This window comes from Exophiala spinifera, assembly GCF_000836115.1.
Source record: "Exophiala spinifera strain CBS 89968 unplaced genomic scaffold supercont1.2, whole genome shotgun sequence".
Classification (NCBI taxonomy): Eukaryota; Fungi; Ascomycota; class Eurotiomycetes; order Chaetothyriales; family Herpotrichiellaceae; genus Exophiala; species Exophiala spinifera.
In genome coordinates, this window is record NW_015622514.1 from 1,269,967 (window position 1) to 1,292,478 (window position 22,512).

At 51.1% G+C, this 22,512-nt stretch overlaps 9 protein-coding genes across 9 annotated transcripts; 3 read left to right on the top strand and 6 right to left on the bottom strand.

The window, feature by feature from the left end:
• Positions 1-1,127: 1,127 nt before the first annotated feature.
• On the bottom strand, positions 1,128-2,542 carry PV08_02747 (uncharacterized protein; the record flags this gene model as incomplete). The annotated part of the gene is made up of 4 exons (XM_016377105.1): positions 1,128-1,634; positions 1,700-2,187; positions 2,244-2,304; positions 2,408-2,542. 4 exons carry the CDS (start codon positions 2,540-2,542, stop codon positions 1,128-1,130), a joined length of 1,191 nt encoding a protein of 396 aa, XP_016238675.1.
• Positions 2,543-3,415: 873 nt separating this feature from the next.
• Positions 3,416-4,746, bottom strand: PV08_02748 (uncharacterized protein; the record flags this gene model as incomplete). Its single annotated transcript, XM_016377106.1, has 3 exons — positions 3,416-4,102; positions 4,177-4,387; positions 4,457-4,746. 3 exons carry the CDS (start codon positions 4,744-4,746, stop codon positions 3,416-3,418), a joined length of 1,188 nt encoding a protein of 395 aa, XP_016238676.1.
• Positions 4,747-5,577: 831 nt separating this feature from the next.
• PV08_02749 (uncharacterized protein) lies at positions 5,578-11,933 on the bottom strand (the record flags this gene model as incomplete). Its single annotated transcript, XM_016377107.1, has 2 exons — positions 5,578-11,776; positions 11,833-11,933. The coding sequence occupies 2 exons, from the start codon at positions 11,931-11,933 to the stop codon at positions 5,578-5,580; spliced, it is 6,300 nt and encodes a 2,099-aa protein (XP_016238677.1).
• Positions 11,934-12,380: 447 nt separating this feature from the next.
• PV08_02750 (uncharacterized protein) lies at positions 12,381-12,924 on the top strand (the record flags this gene model as incomplete). The annotated part of the gene is made up of 3 exons (XM_016377108.1): positions 12,381-12,387; positions 12,443-12,498; positions 12,580-12,924. 3 exons carry the CDS (start codon positions 12,381-12,383, stop codon positions 12,922-12,924), a joined length of 408 nt encoding a protein of 135 aa, XP_016238678.1.
• Positions 12,925-13,230: 306 nt separating this feature from the next.
• PV08_02751 (uncharacterized protein) lies at positions 13,231-14,217 on the bottom strand (the record flags this gene model as incomplete). The annotated part of the gene is made up of 1 exon (XM_016377109.1): positions 13,231-14,217. The coding sequence occupies one exon, from the start codon at positions 14,215-14,217 to the stop codon at positions 13,231-13,233; it is 987 nt and encodes a 328-aa protein (XP_016238679.1).
• Positions 14,218-14,848: 631 nt separating this feature from the next.
• PV08_02752 (uncharacterized protein) lies at positions 14,849-15,421 on the bottom strand (the record flags this gene model as incomplete). Its single annotated transcript, XM_016377110.1, has 3 exons — positions 14,849-14,912; positions 15,032-15,254; positions 15,403-15,421. The coding sequence occupies 3 exons, from the start codon at positions 15,419-15,421 to the stop codon at positions 14,849-14,851; spliced, it is 306 nt and encodes a 101-aa protein (XP_016238680.1).
• A 789-nt stretch (positions 15,422-16,210) lies between these two features.
• On the top strand, positions 16,211-17,569 carry PV08_02753 (uncharacterized protein; the record flags this gene model as incomplete). The annotated part of the gene is made up of 1 exon (XM_016377111.1): positions 16,211-17,569. One exon carries the CDS (start codon positions 16,211-16,213, stop codon positions 17,567-17,569), a length of 1,359 nt encoding a protein of 452 aa, XP_016238681.1.
• A 453-nt stretch (positions 17,570-18,022) lies between these two features.
• On the bottom strand, positions 18,023-18,991 carry PV08_02754 (uncharacterized protein; the record flags this gene model as incomplete). Its single annotated transcript, XM_016377112.1, has 1 exon — positions 18,023-18,991. The coding sequence occupies one exon, from the start codon at positions 18,989-18,991 to the stop codon at positions 18,023-18,025; it is 969 nt and encodes a 322-aa protein (XP_016238682.1).
• A 1,686-nt stretch (positions 18,992-20,677) lies between these two features.
• PV08_02755 (uncharacterized protein) lies at positions 20,678-21,793 on the top strand (the record flags this gene model as incomplete). Its single annotated transcript, XM_016377113.1, has 4 exons — positions 20,678-20,866; positions 20,935-21,229; positions 21,288-21,658; positions 21,713-21,793. 4 exons carry the CDS (start codon positions 20,678-20,680, stop codon positions 21,791-21,793), a joined length of 936 nt encoding a protein of 311 aa, XP_016238683.1.
• Between the last annotated feature and the right edge of the window lie 719 nt (positions 21,794-22,512).

Below are 22,512 nucleotides of genomic sequence, written 5' to 3' on the forward strand. Positions count from 1 at the left end.
GGTACTGACTTTCTAGAAGCCCTAACAACTAGTTAGAAAACACGGTTGAGAATAGTACCCACCCACATATAGTCAAATACTCTCCCACCCCGTTGTCTACCAAATAAGAACTAATACAGCAGACAAACTCCCCACGAGTAAGTGTACCTTGTGCGCTGTCAAAAATGAGTCTCGAATTGCGTCGACGTTAGGTACGTAAAGCGTAGGTGACAGACAGGCACCACACCCATGTCTATCTAGTACTGAAGTGTCTGGCCGATGCCGCGTCCCCTCCCGCCGTGAGAATATAAATTTACCATTTTATCCTCACTACATTCACTCGGTGACAATACGGTATGATTCCACGACACTCGACCATTCCACCACTCCAACACTATCCATCCATCCATCCATGAATTCATTCGTCCAGTCACTCCGTCTTGTGTCCATTCAGACGATCGATCGACCGACCTCACTCAATCTTCACCCATTTACTGGGGAGACGTTATTATGGTTTTTTTTTCCCCCTCAACATCACAGCAACAACACCCTACTCTCACCTCGAGCCAGTACCTTAACCTCGACACTGTCACAGCAGGAGAGACGGAAGTCTGTCTGCACATGCACCGCAGAAAGTCAAGTCAAGTCAATTGCTGACAGGTAGTAAGTAGTTCGTTTGCCATTTTTCTTCATCATTGCATCGTGTGTGCTCGTGATCATGCTACATCGCTACCGTGAAAGATGAAAAGCTCTCGAGGTCTTCTCCCGAGAAACCCAAGAGCGCGCCTCGACTACTCACCTAATGTCCCTAATGTACATATGTACTTTCGCCCTCGGAAAACCTCGGTGCAGTCGGCACAAGTCACAACCCTCTAGATAAGGTATGGGAGGCCGTCAGCAACAACAACGGCGACACCACTGCCGCTACCACAACCGCCGCCACCACCACCACCAGCATTCCCTCCAAGACGAGGACCGTTGGCCCAAGACCCCCGTTTTCGAGATCGACAGCCATCTCAATGTGATGATGTCCATTTCCACTTCCACTCTCGTCACAGTGTGCACCTAACCAAATAGGTGACAAGGAGCAGTGTGAAAGAAGCATCAGACACATAGGAACAAGGGGAGCGCAGGACAGATCAAGCATCCTAAGCTCCTACCCTTAATCCGCTCCCATCACCCCCGTTCACCGCAGGTTGATCTGTTCCTTCTTCCGGCAACGTCTCAATCTGTCTCAGGAGGAAACTCTTCTCATCCAGAAACTGGTCGTCGTCTGTACGGCCTTCCAGAAAAGTAGGCAAGAACCTCAACAACCTCCCCCGGTTCTTCACTAGAATTCTCCGCACGTCGTCGCTCTTGTTGGGATTGGCCACGAAGACCTTGAACACGTGGAACGCCTCGTACTGGACCATCTTGCGATCGTCCTTGAGCAGGTTCATGGTGAGTTTGAGGTTGTCGCCACTTGCAACGTACTGCGTCATGATGACATAGTTCGCGCGATCAAGAAGCAGCTCGCCCAGCAGTTTTATCGATTGGCGTTTGGTGACATATGACTGGGAGAGCAGGAGGGTAGGGTTGTAGTGTGTTTTGAAAAAGAGGTCGTAATTCGTAGCCAGATATTGAGAGACGATGGATTTGTGCTTCGTCAAGAGCTCCTATAAGACGGAATCAGTCAAACCCCCAAAAAAGTCCGTTGAACAGTTGGACTATTACAACTTACCCTGAACGTCGTAAACGCATCGGCACTGACTTCGAAACTTCCTCTGTTTATCCAACCAAAGAACTTCCAAAATACACCATTGCCAGACTGCTTTTTCGTGACATCGACCTCTTTGAGCTGTACTGCCCTTTCCCCCTCCACATTCGGCTGCGACTCGTCGTAGAGAATGACCGCGGCGATCGTGTCGTATTGCAAGGCTTGTCGCAATATCGTACCACATGCCATTGCAGCTTGGGGATGTTCGTACCCTCGGCACAACTCCACGATGATCTCAGGCCGCTGTACGACGAGGTATGATATTGCTGACGGCTCCGTGGTCGGCGGCGCCCCGTTCGGTCGCCATCGCAAGATATGCGAAAATATGATCTGGGCGTCCTTGCGGGCTTCGAACGGGAGCAATCGAATTGAGCGGGCAAGTTCGTATAGGATGTCTTCTTGAATGATGCAGGTTACCAATTGGTGCACTTGATCAGGGGAACATTCGACTTCTGTAGATACACGGGTCAGCACAGATGCCGAGACACAAGAGGGCAGAAGTGCTTACCAGGAGTTCCCTGAACAATCAACTTCATCTGGTTCATGTGTTTGCCGACTTCTTCTTCAACCTATACCGTGGAGCATGCGCCGTCAGCTATCGTTGGAGTCTCCCTTCTGGTTGCCTCGCCTTCACGGCTGTTCATGTGCAGATATACAGAAGGCATTACATACCTTTCCACTGGCACCGTTGCCATTCCCGTTGCCTCCTTTCGACCCTTCGCCCAACTTGCCGAGTAACTCTTTTAAACCCTTTGCGATCTCAGCGGGGTGTTTCTGTCGACCTCTTGAGCCGAAGAGGAACGCCATCTTGGCCCTTTGAACTTCTTCTCAGTGTGGTCCGCTTGTGGTGTAAAAGGCTCCGCCCGCAGCCAACGACTGCAACAACAGAATTTTAAGTGGTCTGTCCTCAATGCCCTGCGCCGGGGTCTTCCAACCGTCGAGATTTCTGAATGCTATATCGTCAAGGTCAAGGTCATGACAGGTCAAGGCGAGCGATTCGAAGCCACGCGTTGTCGTCGCATGCCAGATTGAGGCACAAGTTCGGCCTCGCTGAGTTCTATCAAGGTTTGCAAGGGATGCGACAAGGGATGCGACAGGGTCAAAGGATTTGCTCTGCTTGGCACGGAGCCAAGGACGACGACAAGTGAACGGAGTGTCCTGTAGGTAGACAAGGCCTGTCTGCAGCTTTGCTTCTGGAACGTCGACGGACGATGTACGAGCAGTGGCATCAAAAGTGACTCCGTCCACAAATAGCGCGGCACAGAAGAAGCGCGAAACGCCGATGTTTTGGCTGGGGCGTGCGAAGGCGTTGATTGGGCAACCAGCACAGTAAACAAGATTAGATTAGATTGATCAAAGCCCCAGCCTTGTCCAGCCCTCATTGTCTCAGCCTTGCGATTCCCTGCCCTCGCATCCTGCAAGCACCAAGGTATGAGTGTCTCAAGCAATGCGCATCATTCCATTCCCAGTCCCTCGGAGATGTAGGCAGGGACACAAAACTACACCTCCAAGAATACCTATACACCGCGCTCGCTCGCTCGCCTTCGTCTTCAGCAACGCAATCCCTGGACTGAAATCCACGTCAATCAAGGGAAGACGCGCGCCAGGTAAACCTCCTCATGCCGCTTGGTACTTATAATCGCCTTTGGGTCTGCCGAAGCCATCACATTGGCGTCGTACTCATCTCCTCTTGACTTGCCCATCTGCAAGCACAGCCGTACTTGTCGCGGAAACCTCAATTTTCTCATCGTCTGCGTCACCAGTAGGTCCAGACAGCGTCTCCTTGTCCAGCTCAGTTGCCATCTGCTCCACCATACTAGTCTTCCTTTGAGGTCGTTTCTCCCGTTCACCCGCGAACTCATCATGTGGTTTTCCTTGGAATCGTTTACGCACGGTCTCGATCATTTTTGCAAACCAGTAAAAGTTCAAACTGTTCAAAACGAGGTTGCTCACCAGATACACACCAGCCAGCCAGATAGGGACCGCCAATGTCTCCGGTCCTGTGAACTTCATCACTTCGCTCTCTGCTCGTATACAAGCCGCATCACCAGCGCACAGCTGCCCGTCCCTTGGTACAAAGATTGAGTGGCCTGGAACACTGGACTCGTGCAGTTCGCGAATGAATGGTGCTTGACCTTTTGTATTTAGGTGCATCGCGTGCCATACATCCTGATACACACGGAGGGACTGGTAGGTGCCCCATATCAACCGACATGAGAAGAACATGCCTAGCAGCAGCATGCCGTTGTACCATTGCAATTTGGATCCAGTCATGTTGAGCTTGTCGCAGAACCAGTGGATGTTCAAAAATGGGGATGACAACTCGTAGAGGATGAACACCGGCCCATAGTAGTTGCAGAATGGCCGCTAGGAAGATTGGAAAGTCTCAGCTATTGCACAAGGGAAAAGGTGCGGGAATGGATTGAGCGTGGTACACTTACGAAACCTAGACTGAACACAGCCAAAGCTGTCACAGCATGCATCCATATCCCTATCCCAAATATTTTCAGATATCGTGTACTGACCACGATATCCCACACAAAGTAACCGGTAGCGAAAGCCTGAATCAAGCCCCCGGCACCCGTGTATCCGTAGATTCTTTCCACTGCACCCTTCCCGCCGCGATCTTTGCCCATCTCCTTACGCTCTTCACTACAGAACAGGGCGTCAGCAGGTCGTCTCCTGTCTGGTTCCATGGTCGGGAAAGACGATCGAACTTACTCCACAATCATCACCCACAGCGCAAGGCCATTGATCAAGCAACTCTGCACCAGACTCACAACGTGCACATCCCAGTTGACTCTCGTGCGCCTGTTCAATTTTGGATAAATGCTCGGAAACAGAACATTGCTTAGCACCGGTGATATAATACTCTGTGTAGCTTGGTATAACACAAACGCAAACAGAACCTCGTGGACATGGTAGGCAAACGTTGGTAGACTGAGAGCGTCCGAGTATGGCTTTACCAGAGCCACGAGCCACGATGGTGGGGGTGGAAGAGGGTCGAGCATTTCCGCCTCTCCTATTCAGTACAGATTCAAGTCTTCCTCCTCTTTCTTTTTTTCTTGTCACGTTATTGCTGTGCTGGTTTTGAGAGCGCTTTGAGACAGTCCTTGAGCACGGCTCGTTAGAGGACTATGCTGCTTTTAGGAGTGCCGTCGACAAGAACTGTCGTGCTTGGATCGAGGGTCTGCTGATCAGAGAGAAGGAGGAGGTCGTGGCGAGGAGAGGGAGTCTCGGTGGTGGTGGTCGTGTGCGCAGGTCACATCATCAATGTCGAGGGTCTCGAGGTTGGAGGAGAGAGAACAACGAGGACGGGATGACGCAGCAAACGGGGCGCGAATTGTTGGGGAAATATCCGTGGCTGGCGGCACCAATAAGGGGGCACAGAAGGCAGTACGCTGCCTTAGGCACCGTGTGGACGCCTATTGGCGCCTAAGGCGCCTGAGGATTCGCCGCCTACCAGGCCTAATAGGCCTCGCTGAGAGCTCTGACGAAGGTACCCGAGATTCACGCCACTAGGCTGCCGGGTGCCACTGCTGTAACTGACACCAAACCACCCAACGCCTGCAACACACGGTATACCTCAGGGCACAAGTCGTAGGACGTGGAGGCTCGACAATCAAGAAGAGAATTAAGAAATTCATGATCATCCTGACCGGTTGACTATACAGTCGTACCTGCTGCTGTCCTAAGACCATAACTCAGTGGCCATTGGCCTTGTCGCCCTCGCTGAACGCTCACATCATAGAAACAAGAACTCGAGCCAGGCTGCCCAGGCCAAACGCCAAACACCATCCATCCGCTCAATCCAAGACATACTATGTTCCCTACTGTGCTCATCACTGCTGCATCTCCTGCGCCGTCATCCGAAAGTACTCTTGTGCTTCACCAATTCTCTCCTCCGTCCCTGCTGTAAGAGGCTCGGTACCAAGTCCACTGTCACTACCAAGGTGGTATTTCAATCCCTCTGCCGTCAAGAGGGGTGGAGGTTGAAGGTCAGACAAGACTTCTGCAACGACATTTGGCGTCTCCAGGCCATCAAGTGTTGTGATTGCCATCGAGTTGTCTTGTCCTGAGTTGACTTGTCCGGCGTCATGTAAAACCAAAGCAGTCGAGTCCACCGCTTGCTCCTCATCTTCTTCTGCAATGCTCTCCGTGCGACCGTTGACAGTGCCAACGATGCTACTGCCAGTTGACAGTCGGCTGCGTCCGCTCAACGAACTGCCAGTGCCATACGTCATGCTGTCAGTGTACATGTAGCTGGTGCCGAGGCTGGTTCGTCTTTCAGTGCTTGCATCGCTTTGTGAATCATCCTCGCTCTCATCGTGGCCCATGTCGAAGTTCTCTTTGTCTGTGAGTTCAGATGTGACTCCATTCCAGCTCGCCTTTCGACCATTCGCATAGCTGCTGGGATTGCTCTTCACTGATTGGCTTCGCTTTAAGCTGACCAGACCCGTGGCCGGCTTTGGCGCGGGCGCGAGCATCAATGCCATGTCGGGAGTGTTGCGCCCACGGTTGCCTGTGACATGGCTGGTACTCAAGATGCGACGGTCGACTGCAGACGTCCTCGGAGTGGTGGAGGCTCGGGCGTTGGACGTCAAGGGGGCTCGCTTCTTCAGTGCCATGCCAACCGCGCTGCCGATCGATGAATTACCGTCTTTGACGGAGGCTTTGGCAGTCACAGTCGTGGCATTGCTAGGAACACGCTTGAGGCTCATCGAAGCATCTCTCTCGGCCGAATTGATCCCCCTGGCTTTGGACCTCTTGGGATGGATGGATCTCGCCTGATTGACAAGCCCATCCACAATACGACGCTCCACAGCTTCAGCTTGGAGGTTCATCTGACGGATTTCTTCTTGTCGTAGCTGGAGTGCCGTCTCAAGTTTGGCCACTTCACGATTCAACCTCTTGGTCTGTCCACTTAGCTCTTCTTGTTCACGTTTGAGACTTGCCATAGCCTCGACGAGCACGTTCTTCTCTTGGTTGAGAGCAACGATATCGGCTTCAACTTTCTCCTTTTGAGCTGTCCGCTTTTCCAGCGCAATGGCCGCCTCGGCCGCCTCGGCCACTTTCGACTCGTGATGCTCACCCATGAGCCTGGCTTGGGTGGTGACCATGCTGGCAATCTCCGCAGCTGTAGCCATCACCTGGGCATGGATCTCGTCAAGCTTCGATAGTCCAGCCAAAGAGTCTCGAGTATCATTTTGCCGGTTTTCGATGCCCGCAAAAACTTCTTTGGCCAATGCTGCGTGTGAGAGAAGGGTGTCAAGCTTATCATGCACCTCGCTATCGTCATATTTCTCATGCACAGGCACTTCTCTAGAGATCTCGGGACTCGCTGGTGTGGCTGGTAAGGCGGGCAGCAGAGGAGGAATGGCTGAGGGGATCGAGTCCACCCCTGACTTGATCTCTTCAGTGGCGCGAGTGAAGCTCTCACTCTGCTGTTGCGAATGCTCATAGTGTTGGCTGACCACACCCAGGACTTGTTGAATGGCGGAGAGTAAGGCGGGCTGCTTTTCCGCCACAGATCCTTCTAATCTCGTCACAGCAGCTAGTGTTTTGGCGACCTCTTCTCGCGTCACTCCGTGCTCGAAGGCGTTAGCACTGTGAAGATTTTCCAGTTTCGAATTGGAATCCTCAATCGATGTAAAGACAGTCTTCGAGTCCTCGGACACCCGCTCACAGGTTTCAGTAACTGTAGAACCCAGAGTATCTATCAACAACTTGAGTTCATCCGCCACAGCCCTCGTGCCAGTGGTGGCTTCTAAATGAGCGCCATCACGTTCTTCAAGAGCAGCCAGCTTGATCTCGTTGGCTTGCTGAGCATCATCATATTTGGTCATGAGTTCGATGAACTTCTCTTCGATGGCCATCTTGATGTCAGCTCCGGTTTCTTCATGCTTGTTGAACAACGTGGCATCGCGTTCCTCCATCTCGGACTTGATGTTCGCGTGATGATCCATGTGCCGTTCGAGTTCGGTCTTGATCATCTCTGACATCTTCGCAATGCTTGATGAAGTAGCGTATTTGCTCATGTCATCATGGTGCATTCCGAGCACCTTGTTCAGCTCGACGATGCCTTCTGCGCTGCCGTCGACCTTTGCCATGAACTCGTCCCGAACATCGCTGATGATACTCTTGACGTCGTCGATTTTGGTGGCCAATCCACCGTGCTCGATTTTTCTTGCCTCAAAAGCTTGAGCCGTCAGTCCATTATCGGCCTCAAACTGTTCTCGGAAAGACTTGATGTCGTTTTTGACATCGTTAATGTCTTCCTTGGTTGGCAACCCGTCTAAGCTGGGGAGCTTGATAGACTCCATTTGGCTCTTGATATCCATGCATAATGTTTTGATGACCTCGACATCGGTCTTGCTGATGGATCCATTATCATCGCGGTTAACTCCATCCAGCTTTGACTTAAAGTCTTCGATATTGCCCTGCACATCCTTCAGCATGAGCTCGATGATGGTGAAATCTTCTTTGTGAGTCTGCTCGCCGGAACGTTGGGTACATTCTTCGACGACTTCTTTGAGGTCCTTGAGGCCAAACTCGACTGCGTCAAGCTGACTAGATTTCGCCAATGGTTCTGATTCCGGGGAAAGGACTTCGTCCAGCCTGGCCTTTATGTTTCGGAGCAACGTCTCGATGGCATCTGTATCATCCTTCGATGCGGCATTCTCAGGCATGACAACCTCTGGCAGGCCTGCATCTCGTATGCGATTGACCGAACTGTGGACCTCATTGATTGCAGTGTAAATGCCATCCAAGTCATCCCTATGAACATGAACTTCCTCAGCACTCGTCTGGGCAATCGTTTCACCAACATGCTGAATGGCATCTTGAAGCTCATTCATATCGTCCCTGTGTAATCGAGTCTCGGAGGGAACGGCTGTAGCACCCAGACCGTCTAATGCTTCGACTTTGATCCGCAGCTGGGTGATCATGACCTTCAGGCCTTCAATTTCTGTCGAGATTCGGTTTTGGTCGTGGATGACCATTTCCTGTCCCCTTGCGGTGCCCGAATCGGAACCATCCTTTTCCTTTTCGTGAAGGCGGAAGATGTCTTCGCGAATGCCTTCAACGCTTGCCTTCAAAGCATCCAGAACCTCTTCACTGGCGCTCAGATCGATTGGCCGATCGTTTAGCTTCTGGATGTCGGCTCTGATGCCGTCTACACCATCCTGGAAGGCGTCCAACAGCTCGCTGGTATTGGAAAGAATACTCTCCGATCCGTCCATTCTATGCCCGGAGCGAGACGCCTCCAATCCTTCACGGATGGCGTCCAGAACTTCGTCTCGGTCCAAAGAAGACCCGTTTTTAATCAGAGTGCCGGCAAGAGTGGCCCGCATGTGTTCCAGCTCTTCCTTTACTAGGCGGGCAAGGTCCTCAGTGTTCCCGCTCAGGGATGATTGTCGATCGTCCGAAAGATCTCTGATAGCATCAAGTATTTCGTCCTTGTCTGACAATGATTCGTTCCTGGCCATGCCCTTGTTGATGGTGTCGCGAAGATGCTCGAACTCCTTTTCCATCGCGTCAAGCAGCTCCGGTGTATTTGGCGCTCCACCTGTTCGAGTCGCGAAGCCTTTGTCGATATCGGCCTGCATCGCAGCAAACCCAGCTTTTACCGTGTCTATAATCTCGTCTTTGCCAGTGACATCTGCAGCACGATCGACGTAGCTTTCAATGTCTGCTCGTAAATCCTCCAGACCGTCTTTCAGAGCGTCAAGTACTTGTTCGGTGTCCTTCCCACTCGCAGCTGAGTACTGTTGAAATTCGGTTTTCATACTTCCCAGGAATTCATGCATCGCTTCTATAACCTTTTCGCCCATGCCACCTAGAGGGTTCTGATCGCCCTCCAGGCAGGCTCTGATGGCATCAAACAAGTCTTCCCGATTGAATTCGATCTCCTTCGCAACCGGCTCTGACTGGGAAACGCCATTTTTCAAGCTCTCAGTCACAAAATCTTGAGTAACCAATTCTTGCCGGGCCAGAGCCTCTTCAACCGCGCCAGTAACATCTTCCCTCGTCAGCCCGGCATCAGAGGGTTGTGCTAGATGAACATTCTGCCATTCAAAGCTGTCCAAACATTGTCGGACGGCCAAAAAGACTTCGTCTTGGGAGATCCCAATTGGAGTGGGTACAGTCGGTGGTGTGTAATCCGCAAGTCCTTTTTGGACAGCCTGAACAACTTCGTCGTATGTCACGCCGGTGTCTTGTACTGTCGATTGCTGGGGCTGGTAAGATTTCAAGCCTTCTTTGAGGCACTCCAGTATCTCGTCTCGTTCCAGCCCAAAGTGCTCCAGAGCAATTTCGGGTTTGCAGTCCTCCCACGCTTCTCTGACAGCCACCAGTAGTTCCTCCCGTTCTGCAGCTGGATCTCTAACGGGCTCCTTAGTTGGTTGCGGCATTTCGGCCAAGGCGTTGCGTACAGCTCGAACAAGTTCTTGGGTGTCATTTGACGAACGAGCGACTTCCATAGACCTGCCTCTGTTTTCGTGAACAATCTGATGGAAGTGTTCTTTGAGTTCAGCTAAGCCCTGCTGCACGGTGGTCGCGATCTCAGTTTGAAATACCGTATGAGCATCAGGATCGGTTCCTTTGGCCAAAGCCGATTGCTCCAACTTCCTTCCGATTTCCCGACCCATTCCAAGTACTTCACCGCGCAATTCGCGGACCAGGACTTTGACCTCGTTGGTAAGACCACCATTATGCGCCATTGACTGCTTTACACTCTTCAGTGTCTTCGCGATTTCTTCTGTGAGATTATCGGATCCGGGGAATGATGCTCTTCCTTCGGAGTTCGGCTTCGACTTGGGACTGGCGGTGTCTTCCAGGAACACATCAAGATGAGAAGTTCGCTTCAAGTTTTCGTTGCCATTGGAGCGGATCAATGCTCGAGAGCCTGACTCTGTCTTCAATTCTTTCATGGTGTTCAAGACATCCTCCAACTTTGACATCATATTTGGGTCGACCGTCGATTGTGTAGGAACCATGGTGTTTGAACTTTTGGCAACCTGAGACTTAACAGCCTCCAGGGTATTGATAATGTTATCTTGGCCTTCGCGAGTGGCCATTTCTCTGAGGACCTTTTCCAGGAGAGCGATGCTCGCAGCACCATCGACACAAGCCAGTGAGGGAGAAGCACTCATTTCCCGCTCGAGTTGGGCTGAGAAACTTGTAGGACTCCCAATCCGAGGAAGACCGAAGCTCTTACGAGGCGTTGTAATGTTATGGGCCTTGTCATCCAAGTACAGGCCCCCAATGGTGGAATTCGGCCGACTGGATTCGGATGCAGAGAGAAGACGAGTATCCAGGCTGCTAAGTTTAGTTTCCAAACCAGCAACGAGTTCTCGTAGGCTCTTTCGGATGTCTTCATCTCGGGATGTGGCTGCCTCCTTCAAGCCCATCAAGTCTGTATAGTTGTCCTTGCTCCGCTTATTCAAGCTCGCCATTTCCTTCTGCACATTGGTGACAATACTCGTCAGGCTCAAGATCTGCGAGGAGAGAGAGTCGAACGAGAAGTTGGGAATCGGAGGTGAGGTGCCGTTTGTGATGTCCCCAAGCGGCGCCGGGTCCTGCCTATTCCTTACGCTTTGTAGCGCAAGCATGTTTGACCCTGGTGGAGTGTTTTCAAAGTCTCTTGACTTTCTTTCACTGGGTGTAGGGGTTTCTGATCTACGCGGGCGCTCCGAGGTTCGGTTGTTGTGTAGATCTTCGAAGTCGACAAATCTAGCAGTCCTAAGTCCCTTTTCTGGTGATCTTCTCTCCAGAGAATCGCTCAATCGGTTGATACTGGGGCTTTGGATGCTCTGCATTCGTCGGTTCTGCGCTCGCATGATGTTTCTGTCGGGTGAGACGCAAGTAGGTGGAGGGTTGCTTGTGTAAGAGCTAGGCGCATTCTCCCGCGCCTTCGCAGTGATCAAGGCAGCGGCTTCATCAATACGTTTCGATGTATTAGATCGAGTGATTGGGCTTCCTGGCCCTCCAGGATTCAGTGGTAGCGGAGGAGGTGCTCGGTCTGGATCTGAGCTGTCCCACCTGTTACGTGTAAGTACTGTGTTTACCCTGTTGTTAGAAGCGACGAAGGCACTTACATGGGCACGGAGCTTCTGCCGGACTCGGAAAACGAATGTTGATGCTTCACTATCCGAGACTCAGCACGGTCCCTCGAGTTTTCTCGAGAGTAAGTCGACATGGTCAGTGCCTCGTGGAGAACTTCAAGAATGCTGTCACTGGAAATGAGGTTAAACTGTGGTCATATCGTTTCAATGTCAAGCTTTTGGCCTATACAGAAAGAATCGAATCTGCCAGCAATCGTAAGAAGCAAAATTCAGAATCCAAACTCCTCTCCTTGCTGGTATGATGCCTGTATGTCGAGGCAAGGTCTTTAGGCGGTAATGCAGCAATGGTTTGTTGACAGTTCCGCAATGGGACTAGTGTACTCTCACGTGGGTGATGTGGCCATTTCGAGACTAGTCAATCAACATGCGGCCTCGCTTACATAAGTTCACAATAGGTTGTCTGCCAAGCCCACACAAGAACTTTTCAAGCCGATGCAGTTGGTCGTGCATCGTCAACCTCATTGCGACCAGCGACTTCGAACTCTTTCCGACAACAACACCACGCCCCCTCTGACCTCAAGATGAAGTGTAGGTCGCTTGCGCTTTGTGTTTTTATCGACATGCGTACTGACATTCATAATAGTCCTCAAGGTCGGCCGTGTGGCCATCATCACTCGAGGCCGATACGCCGGAAAGAAGGTGCGTTCTAATGTTCGCCCGGGCTCTAGACGAGAGGTTGCGGGCGATATTGTCAGGCACAGATACTGACTCAGTCTTCAGGTTGTCATCATCCAGCCCGTCGACCAAGGCACCAAGCAACATCCTTTCTCCTACGCCCTGGTTGCCGGTATCGAGCGCTACCCTTCGAAAATCACCCGCCGCATGGGCAAGACGCGAGTCGAGAAGCGATCAAAGGTCAAGCCTTTCATCAAGATGATCAACTACAACCACATCATGCCTACCCGATACACCCTGGAGTTGGAAGGACTGAAGAGCGTCATCTCGAACGACACATTCAAGGAGGTTTCTCAGAGAGAAGATGCCAAGAAGAATGTGAAGAAGGCTTTGGAGGAGAGATACCTTAGCGGCAAGAACCGATGGTTCTTCACTCCCCTCAGATTTTAAGCGCGTGCAAGAATTAGGAAGGTTCGGATGGCATTTTATGGCGGCTTAACGACGTGAGGCTCTGGTTCTGCGCTCGGAAGACGAGGCGATCAGATTCCAAGGATCGAAAGCGAATAAAAAAGAAATTTTCACGAGCAAATGGATCACCTGGCGTCCTGCGCGAATGCTTGGGGTAACCAGTCTTGAGCAAAAATTTGGGTGTACAGATGTTGCGCAGCAAGGAAAATGTACCGAGGAAAACTTGGTCAGCTGCCCGCTGTTCACCAGAACAAGTTCCTGTGAGCGTGGTATCCAGAAGGACCAACGTTACTCTAGATACAAGTCGTCCTTCAAACGCTGTAAATTCCTGAACAACCCGGCCGCACCACCTTCATTAAACCCTTTGGTACTTCTGCCCATGACTGAATTTGGCCGATGCAGACCGTCTGTTCTTGCACCTCGCGAGACTTCACGGCTGTCCAGTGTTTTCCTCCTGTCTTCCACAGACTTTGCCAACGTATCGACAAACTTGGTTCTTGCTTTCTCTTCGCTGGTGCCCTTCCATACCTGGGCTAATTGCCTGAACTCTTCCACTCTTTGCGCTGCTGCCTCGAGGCCTGTATAGCTTCCCCCATCAGATTTGAGTAGCTCGTTGATATCCGCGCGAATCCCCTTAAGAGATTCCCACGCCTTCTCGTCGGCCTCTGTGCTTTGAATTCCTAATTCAGGTGCCGAGACCGATATCAAGGACGAAGTCACTGAAACTTCTGAGGGGGGTACTGGCCACTTCATGGCTTCTCCAAAGATGCCGATGACAGCTTCCAAACGTGCTTTGACCTTGCCCAATAAACGCAGTTGGGACATGAACTCGGGTTCCTCGTTTGATGTCGACGCATCTGTATCTGCCGTCGAGCTCGGTGCATTCGTTGCGGCCAGAACAAAATGCGCAATGTCTTCTCGTAGTGACTCTGTTAAGAGCTCATGCATGCCATTGACATCACCACGAAGAACTTCCACCTCGTACGCCAGGCGATTGCCACTACGTATGATCTCGTCCGTGAGAGAGGTCAAGTCAGAGGAGGCGCGAACGTTCGCAGTATTCAAGGTCGATAGTAATGACAGCGTATCAGCCGAGGCGCTTTGAATCTGGGTAGACCTGGCTGTCTTCTGAAGCTGCGATTGGGATGAAAGGTTAAGGACCGGAAGGCTGGCATTCAGGAAGTCGACTGCGTCAAAGGTAGGCTGATCGAGTTTCGCGAGAAGAATGTCAGTTGCATCGGCTTGAGACGTCCCGGTCTCTGTGCGAGCAGGCATCTCGTCTTGGAGTATTAGAGAGGGTTATTTTTGAGAATATATGAAATTGCGGGAGCTTGTGGATGAGCAGCAGCATCATCATGTAGACACCATTGTCTTGATATCCTCCCTGCGTTTGCGACGGCTTCTGGCTGTGTCTGCGACGCCGTGTGGGTAGTAAGCCACAGCACTACGCTCAACTTTGTATACTACCTGGTCAAATTATGATGGCGGCAATTCTCATATCATTGTTGTTGACTCTGTACGAACACTGTGTTCTTGTTCCGTATCTTGAACACTTGTTGCCCGCAATTGAATTGACTTTCACGGGTTCCCGACTATGGCTTTGGATGTAAAAGCGGCCAGCACACGTCCCATAACCAAAAGTCACGCCGTTTTTAAAAACACTCTCTCCTATCGCTCTCTCGCAGCTTCGAGGCAAAGGTTCCATCACAACTGTTGTCCATGCTTTCAGGGGATGAGGCCAAAGAAAAGCATAGATTGCAATACCTTATTGCAATACCTTGATGGAACTGTCATCTCATTCTTATCAACCACACAGTACATCAGAACATTTCAAGAGAACCCACTGGCAGGATCTCTCACGACTACCATATATCTTCGATGCGTTGAATGTATTTTCCAGTTATGTTCAAAACTTAAAGTCGAGAAGCAACATGTCTTCCTCAAAGAACTCATCCCGCAGCTGCATCACTCTAGACAACAAGGTCAGTACAGTGCTTGCATTTACGAAGAAAGGACCGTGTTCATTTTAAAATCCAGCAGTCGTCGGAAACAGTCAAGCATGCTGAATGACTTGACTTGGCTAACATACCCGTCGTGAAGAGGATGCTTTGCAAATACTTCAACGTCCTCTGGCATGGCAAATGTCACCACAGCTCCCACATCATATCCATGAGCGAAGGGCTTAGTGAATTCTAGTGCTTGTCCGACCTCAACAGCCAACAATCCTGGAATCTGGCCCAACATTTGCTTGGCGGACTGAGAAAATTGAGCGAGCTCTTGTGGGCCAGTACCACGCTTGCACTTGAAAAGGACTATTGGAAAAACTTGTCAGCAACCAAGGCAAAGCGCAGGTGGCCAGAGAACGCGAGAGTACACAGCACCGCAAAGCCGGGTGTCAGCAGTAATACTTGGCTCAGTGGTGACGAAACGTTGAGGGCAGTATTTGCCAGGAAGACGCACCTATGTGATACACTGTCATATTGGCAGTATTCCTGGACCGTGTCGGAGAAGATCTATGTGGCAATGCAGATCAATCTCTTTGAACAAATTACAACTGGATCAGTGCAAGAGTATCGAGGCAGCAAGATCACACGTTCATGCGGATCAAGGCATTTATATTCGAGAACGGGATCGGTACAACGATGCCTCCAAGCTATTTACGACGATTGCTGACTGGAATAGTTGTCAGGTTGAGCATCCCTCGGACGAAAATGGGCCGCCTGGAAGCACACTAACACGGCTGATGCAACAGCATGCATGGGCAGCACCATCGAAACCCTTGACTACGGTTCCCAGTGCTCACTTATCTCGTCAGGCGTGCTCTGCTATGCGAAGACGACGGCAACCCTATTGGTATCTCAAGCTACGTACCGAAGAAGACCCTGTGAGTACGAGTACGAGAAGCTCGTACAAACCCCACAGCGCGGTAAACTAACCTAGAATGTGCGTGTGATGACAACTTAAGGAGCTCAACATCATCCAGTACTTGCTACAGACTGGATTCATTTTTCGGCCACAACCGCTCGTAAATCCAAGAGTAAAGCCGAGGGCAGAATCGCATTAAAATGAATATAATCATGGATATCTTTCAGCATGATACATTATCTCCCCTTCCATTTCTGCAAGTCTTGCCCCGCCTGAGCAGAATTCGTGGATGAAAGCAACAAGAGCTGCACATATTTCCTGAGTTGTATCATTGTTCTTACTCGCAGCCAATTATCGAATCCATAATCAGTGACGCCAAACATCCACCGATCAACCGGAAACCATGGAGCTGTCCTGCGCGACATTCGCCAAGGGTGACCCCGAGTACGAAGCCGTTAGGAGTAAGGTGGTTTGGAATGGACACAAGCCTGAACGCTATCCGGACATCATCGTCCAGCCGAAGGATACAGAAGATGTCATCGCTGTGGTCAAGTATGCCTGGCAAAAAGGCATGAAGATCGGCATTCGTTCAGGGGGACATTCCTGGACCGCCAGTTTTCTCAGGGATGGTGGCATGCTGATTGATGTGTCTCGACTGAACGACATCACCGTTGATCCTGATGCCGGAACGGCCACTGTCGGTCCTGGGACTTTTGGCGGCAGCTTGAATGCAAGGCTCAAGGAACACGGTTACATGTTCCCTGGCGGCCACTGTCCGACCGTCGGCCTGGGAGGCTACCTTCTGCAAGGAGGGTTTGGCTGGAACTCTCGACTCTACGGCATGGGCTGCGAGAACGTACTTGCGGTTGACGTGGTCCTTCCAGATGGAACCTTGGTCCACGCCGATGAGAACGAGCACTCCGACCTGTACTGGGCAGCACGAGGCGCAGGACATGGATTCTTCGGCGTCATTACCCGATTTCGTCTTCGATGTCACCCCCTGCCGAGGGCCATTATGAATAGCTGCTTCTGGGTTTCAACCGATCACCTGAATGAGCTGATATCGTCTCTTGATGGCGCCAAGGACTCCTTCCCTCGCCATCTCGAAGTGTCCATGTTTATTGGTCACGACCAACAAGGGTTTCCAGGGCTGAGCGCACTGGTGCGAGCCGACGCTCTAGCTGCAACCCGCGCAGAGGCACGCTCAGCCTTGGAGACTGTACACCGCCTGCCAGTCCTGTCGAACTCATTAAAGGCAGAGATCTTCCGTGACGGGGATCTCGACGTCCTTCTGGACACCGTCGGGGGTGTGCTCGAAGTTGGACATCCCGAAATTGTCGCCGACAACACATGGATGAACGCGCCAATTCGGACCGTACTACCGCAGCTGCGTGAGATGATAGCTGCTCTGGGTCCTGCACCGTCACATCTGTATTTTCTGTACTGGAATCGCAAAGAACACAAGCTACCCGACATGGCTTTCTCTCTGGAAGGAAATGTGTACATCACGTATTTTGCATACTACACAGATCCAGCAGAGCATGAGGAATGGGCCAAGATTATCGCCGAGGGCATTGCTTCCGTGGCAGACGTCGGAGTGGGTTCACAGTTGTCGGATGAAAACCTCCTGAAGAGGCCCGCGCGATTCATGGCAGCGGAAAACTTTAAGCGCCTCGAAACCATTCGTCGCAAGTATGACCCTACGCGCAGGTTTCACGGCTTCATGGGATTGGCCGAGGAGTATAAGAGATTGGAAGCATAAGATACCTAGATCGTGAAGGTTGAATGGTGGCACACCACGCAGTGAGGTCCTCCCATTGTTATCAGCGGTTCGATAGCTGCTTCTCTGCCAACATAGAGTGAATGGAAGGATCTTACAGATAACAGTAAACGAAACAAGGCGTGTGAACAATTCGGAGACCTCGAAGTCCCGGATCATGCAGGACCTCTGTACCTCCCGATTTTCTACGCATGACCACCTTTATCAGGAAAACCTCCAATGGGATGAGAACAGAAAGGGCTTTTACGTCAACCTATTTCTCCTATAAGAAAGAGGCAACCGGGCCAAGGATACCTTCACTTCTGGCTCCATCAATTACCACTAGGCCGCTTAGAAGACAATACGTGAAGACATTGTCTCTAAACAAGATCCACCCATGTATGACGAATATTTTCATTCCAAAACACTTATACACAACACATTTCTCTGTGTCGTTCATTTCTCACTAGCTAAGACGTCCTCGACAATTTGCCGCGTCGTCTCATCAAAGTCCACCGGAGGCAATCCCAGGATCTCCTTCTGCTGGGGACCGCTCAATGAAGTTCCCACCCCGTCCATGAACTGGCTGGCACTCAGCAAATTCAAGATTCCCATAAAGTCGCCCTTTGCAAGCCGCTCTTTGCCCTCGGTGTAATGCGTCATGGTGGGCTTCTGGCTGATCTCCCACCCACCTGCTCCAACGACCTTCTGAATGGAAGCCAACATGTCCTTCTGGCTGACGCGAAAGCAGTTGACGAAGACAGGCTTGTTTCTGTACCATTCCAAGGAAGGCTTTCCTTCGACCATGGCCGTCTTTGGCAAACTGAGAACCTTGGCGGTGGCGAGTGCAGCAAAGGGAATTGTGCTCAGTACGGTCTTCTGCTCGCCACCGTCAAACAGAACAGCCCTCTTGGCTTTGATGTCAATGCCAAAGTATCCGCCTTTGGTGTTCCAGTCGTACCACGAACTGCAGATGATAGCGATCCAGCTGCTGACACCAAGCTCCTCTACCAGCTTTCTGGCAGCCACCTTCTCATGGGCTGAAGGATGATATTCGATGATCTTGGGGTTGGTCGTGTCACTCCCAAATTCGGTCGGCAAGACGTACTGAACCTTGGCTTCGGCAGCGGCTTTGATGAATAGAGGCTGGTACTTGTGGCTCGCAGTAAAACCTAGAGCGATAATGAGCACCTCTTGGCCCGTCAGCGCACCAACTAGGAAGGAATGATCGTCATAGTCGCCAACTGCAAACGTGATAGATGAGTTGCTTGAGTGGGCGGAGGTGAGAATGCTTGAGCCTGGTCGAGTGATGATTTTGACCTTGAAGTTGAGGGAAGGCGACTGGGCTAGAATCGCGGCTAGAATCTCGCTTCCAAGACTACCGCCTGCTCCGACGATTGCGATGTTCTGGATATGATTGGACATTTTCTCGGTCTTGAAATATGTCGGTGACTCTTGACAAACGTAAATGGTTTAATTGACAATCAGTTCCGTGTGTGGTCTGTTGGAATACGGCTGATGTTTTGTTCTGGCAAGGGGAAGAACACCACGAGCATAGGGTGCGAGGATGAGTTTATTTATACCCATAGCGGATGCAAGACCCATCTGTCCTTCCGGTGAGCTCCCTAACGAATTCAGTCTCAGGTGCCATCACACTCAAGGCGATCGAGCACACCGAATCCTGGAGCTTGTACTCGGGGAAATAAATTTGCAAGCGATGCAGGTCTGAGGCTGACCCCATTTCACTCTGATGGGGAATATAGTCAGGACAGAAGCAGGCGTAACCCAATCATGCTACTCATAGGAGCGCGCAAAGCTAACCTAAAGCAGAATAGTGGATCTGCGCGTTAAGCTAACCTAAAACGATATAGTTACCAAACAGGTCTAGCGGCTGATCCGTATACCCACGGCAGAAGGAAGGGCTTTTCATCCGCCATAATGAGAACCAAAACCATTTATCATCCATCCGATATTGTACGATAGTCTTGACAGCAGCGCGGTAAGCTAGCCTAGAATGGCTGTATGACGCGTATTTGGTACGATGTTGTTCATTACCTAAGCTTGCTGATCTCCTGATCCGACGTTCTTTGGTCCGGCGATCCTGCTGTGCCGCGTTGGCCGATCGCATCGGACGTTCGAGTTGTACCTCCAACCTCCACTCTGGATATACACAGACAGGCGCGAATCTGCGCTGGCTTGGTCGAGACATGGTCAACAACGGTGTTTCGCGAGGTTGCCACACCTGCAAGCGCAGGCGCAAGAAGGTCGGTCGTCTCGCTCGTACCAGATTGAGAGCTCGTACTGAAGATTTTCAATCTGCTAGTGTGATGAAGCACGCCCAGTAAGCTCTCACAGTCTACCATCTCTTGCCGATTTCGTTCCTTGGGCGTGAGATTGAAGATCGTAGCACCTCCAAGTGACGCTTGACCAGTTGAAGCTCTGCTCCAAGTCCAACACCAGACCCAGAGTCATTACTTGATCAACGCTTTCTTGTGTCTCGCGTGTTAACATTAGTTTCTTGTAGGTGTGTGCACGATGCAGAAAAGCCGGACTCACCTGCTCGGGATACAAAGATGATGCAGATCTCATTTTCCGGCCATACGAGGGATCTTATCAATATCAGGCATCTTCCGTCCCCCCCTCTGAGGAGCTATACTGTAGCTCCAACGGTACAAGGGGTCCCAGTGAGGCATCGGATCCCTTCTCTACCGAATCGCAGTACGACGAGGAGCAGACTGAGAAGCAGACTGAGAAGCACGCACTTCAGACATTTTTCGTCGATTACTGTGTTCCATCATCCGACAGGTCTCTTTCCCGAGGATACCTCGATGGGCTACAGACTTTGCTATGTTATGCAGGGCCTCTATCTGAAGTTTCACAGGCTGCTAAGATCGTGGCACTGGCAAACTTGAGCAAGAAGTCTAACAGTCCAGTTCTTCTTGCCAGGGCCGAGCTACTCTATTCCCGGCTTCTACATTCCTTCCAGAGAACTATTTCAAATCCCTTAACGGCTCCAACAATCGAATCATTCATGACTGCTGTGCTGCTCGGCTTGTATGAGGTATGGTCCCCTCGTGACAGCCTTACAACATTTCGAGGAAATACCTCGCAATGCTCATCCAGCTGACCGTATCTGCTTTGCAGATGATTTCGGCTACAGAGTCTCATCATGGTGAACACGGAACCCATGTCAGAGGTGTATCAGCAATCTTGAGCTCTGGAGAGTCTCGACTGGATTTGGTCAATGGAGTGAAAACATTCAAACTTGCAGATCCAGTGCTGATAGGAGTTCCTACAAAGGTAGGTGGAGCCCTTTTCTTTAGATACCCAAGTACTCATACAACCCTTAGCGAGCATCGGTTGTACAGGGTATCCTTGGTGCTCCGGCGTTGACTTCTTCCGTCCAAAGTCTCGACTCCACATTTGTGAAGATGCGGCCGCTGATATCGAGAATCGAGGCGCTCCTTACGTGCACTTTGACTGGCTGGGATGAGATCAAACTCACACAAGCCGCTGCGCTTGACCTGAATGAAGACCTCACCAGATGGGAGGACAGCCAACCCGTCAAATGGAGACCAACATCAATGGGTATTTGGAGTAGCTACGATAGTCCACCAGGGGATTCCATCTTCTGGCCTGGACAGGTTGACAAGTATTTTGATCGTAAGCATATCCCCCTGGACCCATCAAGTACCCCTTAGAGGGAGACTGACATTTGTAGCTTATGTGGCTGCTGTGTGGAACACGTATTATAAGGCTCGCCTTATTGCACTCGAGTTTATTGTTCGATGTTCATTGCTGCTGCAAGAGGGAGATTCGCACAAACCAGAGCATGCTGAAGCGCAGAGGCTGGCAGGAAAGATGATTTCGTCTATTCCCTTTCTCCTCCTGAAGGATCCACAAAGGGCTTTGTCGAACCCTCTCAACATCCAAGAGCCCGGTCCATCTTTTGGCGGCTTGTTGCTCATGCACCCACTGTATGTTGGCACAAGGATGTCGGTGGTTCCGCCGGCCATGCAAACACACATGAGGAAATGCCTCGCATGGGTTGGCAAACATATGAACATTGGGCAAGCCACGCTGTTATCAAGGGTAAGTGTTCTCAACAGCCTGCGAATACTCTGCGATCTCTGACGAGCTTCTTAGGCACATGCCACAGTTCCTACGCAATTCGTGGTCGATGGCCACACTCTCATCTGGGCCGGTATGCTCACTCAGCCAGTTTGAGAATACACACTGCTGGGCGTATGTGCAGCTATCCTGTAGGTTGTGGGTTCCTCACGATGGGGACTTGCTGAGTCTATCATGCTGCGTTTACCCCTAGGGAGCCAAGGTAATTAGTTGTCGCGTGAGGACTCTTATAGGCGCCCAGTTAGGGCTGCAAGGCACTTAGTTTAGGCTGGGTGTCTGCAGTCGTTAGTGACCACGAATAAAGAAGGTTCTCCGAGAGTTTGGCACTAACTACCTGTAGTTAAGTCTGATATTCTGATATTCGGCTTAGTTTTCCGCTGTTTCTCGTGAGACCAACTCCCAGCGATGTTTGCAAGGCCGCGCTTTGTGAGAATGCCTTCCTCGTCCCCGAGTGCAGTATAGTGACATATGAGCCTCAAGCCAGCGAGGATCCGTCGCCGGGTCTATGTTGTTTCGCCAAGGCCTCCTTCGTTCTTGTAGCTGGTTGCAAGATCGTCCGCAGAAGATGCCTGCGGTTGCCCGCACCAGCACCACAACGGCACTGGCCGGTCTAAGCAGAGGCTCAGCATTATGTGCTCTTCACTTGCCATCCCAAAGTCTTTGTCCTCTGAATGTATTCACCCATTCTTCTCTCCAAGAGCTTTGTCCCTCTGAATGTATTCACTCATTCTTCTCTCCAAGGTATATCTCGCAGGCATTCACAATCGCTGCCATGACTTGACGCCTCGCTATCCCATATTCCACAGTTGCTTCTT